Source organism: Antennarius striatus, chromosome 11, assembly GCF_040054535.1.
Source record: "Antennarius striatus isolate MH-2024 chromosome 11, ASM4005453v1, whole genome shotgun sequence".
NCBI classification, from domain to species: domain Eukaryota; kingdom Metazoa; phylum Chordata; class Actinopteri; order Lophiiformes; family Antennariidae; genus Antennarius; species Antennarius striatus.
The window spans coordinates 6863626-6868694 of NC_090786.1; the positions used below are offsets into that span (position 1 = coordinate 6863626).

General features: G+C 40.6%; 1 protein-coding gene across 1 annotated transcript; it reads right to left on the reverse strand.

Annotated features, from left to right (window-relative positions):
* Positions 1 to 724: 724 nt before the first annotated feature.
* On the reverse strand, positions 725 to 4329 carry six3a (SIX homeobox 3a). The gene is made up of 2 exons (XM_068327700.1): positions 3512 to 4329; positions 725 to 1668 (listed from the first exon to the last, which is right to left on the reverse strand). Exons 1-2 carry the CDS (start codon positions 4201 to 4203, stop codon positions 1476 to 1478), a joined length of 885 nt encoding a protein of 294 aa, XP_068183801.1. The 5' UTR covers positions 4204 to 4329; the 3' UTR covers positions 725 to 1475.
* Between the last annotated feature and the right edge of the window lie 740 nt (positions 4330 to 5069).

Below are 5069 nucleotides of genomic sequence, written 5' to 3' on the forward strand. Positions count from 1 at the left end.
GGGAAATAGCACTCACAATTTTAAGTGCTGCATGACGTTGACGTTTGCCAGAATTTGTGCAGTATACATATATAAGGTGATTTAACCTACTTCATGTGAGTCAGAACCTGCAGCGTCATGAAAAATTAAAGGTATTGCTGGATAAAAATATGTGCAATAGCATTTTTTTTAAACTTGTAGCTGCAAAACACCAAACATTTTATATTAATAAAATAAATAAACTTAAGAGACAACCAGAGTAATTTTAGGAAAGGTTCAGGTCCCTGACAGCAGCCTGGGCCGAGAACGCACACGCCACATGACATGACATACAATCCAATAATAACCCAATATGAACATATGCTCCGACACTTATCAATAACCTGATCCGTAATCGGATGGACGAACAAGCTTGATGCGAGAAGGTGAATCAAATTTGACATATGATTTATGAATCTACATCAAGACGCAGGAAAGGAACACTGAATAGGCCCGTTAAAGTAAGCGCTATGAGCGACCCTGGGGCGACAGAGGGGAGAGGAGGGGACCAATACAGACTTGAATAAACGTAGTAATAATAATAAACTCCACTTTTTTTTTTTGGTCTTAAAGTAAAGTCAACACATGCTAGTGTCATCCCCTGCGCCCTCCCAAAAATGCAACAAAAACGCCTAGAGCACGTCAGTTGTAAGTTTTGACAAATATTTTATGTAGGAACACCAAGTCAAGAAAAGTGAGGAGGGGATAGAAAAGAGGATGAGACGGAGGAGCAATAATTATGTACAAGCATATTTCTACACGTATATTACACACCGGGAGAATGATCGCATTATTTGAGATATACATAATTCAATATAAAATTTTGAAAATAAAAATAAAAATCTGATACAGTCATAAACGATCCCGTTCGTCATTTTTGACCAAGTACCCCACACAGGCAGTGACAGAAGTGGATTTAAAAAGGTGCTTACGACTTAAAATGATTGTCTGATGAACACAAAGTAAAAACAGGATTGCATCTTGACTGCGCGGCGGCGGGTTCGCCGTCATCATCATCATCATCTTCACCATCATGACTTTGACTATGAACGGAGGTGGAGAAGGAGGAGAAGGGAGGGGGGTGGCGACGAAGACACCAAGACGATCTGCTTTTATTCCCTCTGATCGATGTTCCTGATGGAAAATCTTGCACTCAGGTTATTTTCCCTGATTACAAAATAAAAAATAAAAAAAAGACATGCAAATAGTCTAGTAGTGGTGGTGGTGGTGTGTGTGTGGGGGTATGATGAGGAGTGGGAGGCGGGTCCTTTGAAAGCGCTTTTTAATATAAAAAAAACGACGTGCTTTTATCTCTTTTTACTTTAATATTTATATCAATCGGTCCTTTTTTTCATCCGAGATATTTCATAAGTCTCTTTTCTTCCTCTCAGGTCCATTTTCCCTGTAAATATTTCTCTTTGTTTATTTGTGTGTGGGTTGGTTTTTTTTCCTCCGTATCATACATCGCACTCCGAGTCACTGGATGTGACGGACAGGATGGACGTCCCAGTATCAACTCTCTCTGTCATACTGGAAACGCTGGTGGTGGGACTAGCCGCGGTCGAAGGCGACTCTGCCGAGCTGTGAGGGGTGAGACCGGCCTCCGAAAGGGACCTCATTCCGCTCGGTCCTATTGCTTGGTGTTGAAGCCTGGGAGAAGAAAAGAAGCGAGGAGGGGAGGGAAAATGAAGGAAAAAAAAAAAAAAAGAGAGAAATGGCAATTAGACCTAAGAATGTCCCCCTTCCCCTCCTCCTCCAGCAAAATAGGGCTCCAAACTCGCCTTTCTTTCCCCCTGCCGGCCCCAGCCATGCATGCATGCTTTTATCAAATAGCCCAGCTTTCAGGGACAAAAACACAGCACTATTTAGACTACCAAATGCTTCAAGAAATGTAATGGGTTCCTGGTTTTTTTACGAAAGTACGAGTGATCAACACGCCTGTCAGCATCTGCACAAAAAAAGTTCAAATCCAGCTTAACGTCTTTCATAAAGCAGTTTGATGATATTTTGCAGCTCACAGCTCTGACGCTGTTTTGTTTGCACTCTGGCTGTTTACATCTGCTCGATCTGTCTTTATTATGCGGAAGGCTTCAGATTCTGCAAGTTCATAGTCTATATATATATATATATATATATATATATATATATATATATATATATATATATATATATATATATATATATATATATATATCACTGTAATATATAAACCTTTGTCCAATTGTGAAATGTCATGAACCTTTGGCACGGATATCCTGTCTGATGAGAGTGGAAGTGTGTGACTGTTACGGAGACGCAGGTTATTCCAATCATCCTAAATGTTTATCTCCAATCCACTCATGATAATAACTCCACCGCGGTGGGATAATGTCAGGATGGAAATATATCTATTCATTTAGCAAAAAGATTAGAATAGTGTTCATATGGCTTAGTACTCTCCAAAGCATTTTCTAATCAATTATGGCATTTCAATAGAATGATACCACATACTTGAACATGAATAACGCCCTCAAACGCTTTTAATACGCATACTTATTTTAGTGTAGTAATATTAAATAAAACCTCCACTGTCATTTGAGATCATCTGTTTTAACAATAATAAGTAACGTGATGTTAAAATAATGACTGCACTGAGAATTAAATGATAATTGTAGCTACACCGTGATGCTTAAATTGCACGTGCAACTATACTTTTTATTACTTTGATAATAACAAAATAATGTTTCAAAATATTGTAAATGCGTCACTTTTAAATAAAGCTATTTAAAGGCATGGTGAAAAATATCAATGCTTTGACTAAATACGTATTAGATTATAATTCCTTTCTTTTTAATGACTAAAATTATTGACGGGGCTCTTTACTCTATTTTCACTCAATAAGTGATTGTAGAATATCTAAGTACTATCCAGTAATGTCAAAATTTTCATTTCACTACTTTTTGTCTATTATTGAAATACTTTGACGGAAACTATAAACAAGTTTCTACTTTAATGAATAAAATCTGTGCACAAAATTCTCTGATTCTTTAGTATGAAAAAATATATAAAATATATTTTATTACTACTCTTATATTATTTAGACTTATTGTAGAAACAGTCTATAATTCTAATACCAGTAGTGTTTTCCTTTACTGTGTAGAATAATTCGTATTTTGCTTGAAATACCAGCAGAATTATATTTCACCTACAGAACATGTTCAATGAAGTTCTTCTAGAAAAAGAAATATATAACAGATTTTTATATTTTATATTTAGATATTTACTAAAGCATATGGAGCGTTTTCGATGCCCTGATTTCGTTTGATAACAAAAATGTCGCCGCAGCCTGCTCCCTCCCCCCGCCAGAGCATGTTTGTCTTTTTCCTCGACAGTCTCTATCCGGAAGCGCAACTACATGTTCATCGAAACATCTTATTCTAAATTTATAAATAAATGTATTTCAGGTATATATCGTGTATGTCGTGTTATAGCAGTAATGAAAACAGGCACCAACCTGTTTTTGGCCGCCGCGGCTCTGTCTCGTTGTCTCCGGTTTTTAAACCAATTCCCGACCTGTGTGGGAGTGAGTCCTGTGGCTTGAGCCAGTTCCCTTTTCTTGCTGGGATTTGGATATGGGTCTTGAAGGTACCACTCCCTCAGTAGGCTCCGTGTCCGCTCTTTGAAACAGTGCGTCTTCTGTTCGCCGTCCCAGATGGTCCGAGGCAGCGGAAACTTCTTCCGCACACGGTACTTATCGACTGGTCCGAGGGGACGACCCCGGAGCTTTTCGGCCTCCTGATAGTGCGCTTCCAGCCACATGGCCTGCAGTTTTCCGTGCGAGTCCTTCGTGAACTTGTGATTCTCCAGGATGTGGTACAGGTCTCTGAAATTCCCCGTGTGGAACGCCACGACCGCCCGGGCGCGCAGGATGGATTCGTGCTTGTTGATCGCCTCGCATGCTCCCGGAGCCACGGGCAGGGACCAGAGGAAGCGGCCCAGCCTTTCGATGTCCCCGGTTTCTTCCAGCGTCTCGCAGACGCTCGCCACCTGCTCCGGGGAGAAGTTGAGTGTCGGTAGTTGAAACATGGACAAGTCTTCTGGAGACCTGGTGGTGGGAGCGCTGTTCGCCAGGAACAGAGGGCGATCAGCGAAGTTTGGCAGGAAGAAATGGGAGGGATAAAGCTCTAAGGGGGATCTGAAAACCATGGAAATGACCTGAGAGAGAAAGAAAATTATCGAGAAAAGGGAAAAAACCGAAAAACACGGCAAGTAAAGAAGATTGAATGACTCAATGGCTATCGCCTAATGACACCAGCCTCATAATATCTCCCCCCTAAATCCGCTGTTGAGTGTAGCATTGAAACATTTTGTTTCCCTTTTCTATTGGTCTTCTTGGTGTCGTTGTAGCGTTGTCATGGCAGCCCTGCCAATCACTGTCAAGCGTGCCAATCATTAGCCAGTACGTAGAGCGAGGCTTTCACCACTTGTGCGCCACACACGGGAGGTTATCAGAGTCTCCGATCTCCACAGCAACCCTCCCACCTCACCGCGCGCATCAGGCACAAGCCAATGCTCGCCTATCTGCTGAATGGAATGAGCAATTAGAGGGTGGAATATTATTGCGATCTTAACGAGGCTCGTTAAAGCTAAAGAAGATATGTAGACTGGAGATGCTTAGCAGAAAAGGGAAGGGAGGGAGAGAGGCAGAGGGAGCTTTTAGAGGGTGACAAATGGACAACCAATGACTGCAACTCCGGAATACACGTTTTGAATAGAAGCGAGTCAATTTGCACATGATTTTCGCTCAGTTTTTCCTGTAGTTGCTACTTTTTTATCTTTGAATCAGTTCATTCCTTTTTCTTTTTTTTTTTTTGTTCGATGGAGAGGAAGGCGTTATCGTCTTCTACGTATTTACCTTTATGAATTTTATCGCTTTCCACGTTCTTTTTTTTAAAGTAACAGATGGAATTATATGACATATGTAACCTTTCGGTTCTTGTGCTGCAACTCGTTTAAAACATATGCATGATCTTAATTTTGTGGCAGTGTCTGAGCATGACTTACTGCTTGCT

Excerpts from the sequence above, each read along its gene's own strand:
- six3a (XM_068327700.1), bottom strand. The coding sequence starts at position 4,203 with ATGGTTTTCAGATCCCCCTTAGAGCTTTATCCCTCCCATTTCTTCCTG. Across the intron at positions 1,669-3,511 it reads GCCGCGGCGGCCAAAAACAG|GCTTCAACACCAAGCAATAG; the intron begins GTTGGTGCCTGT and ends TTCTTCTCCCAG.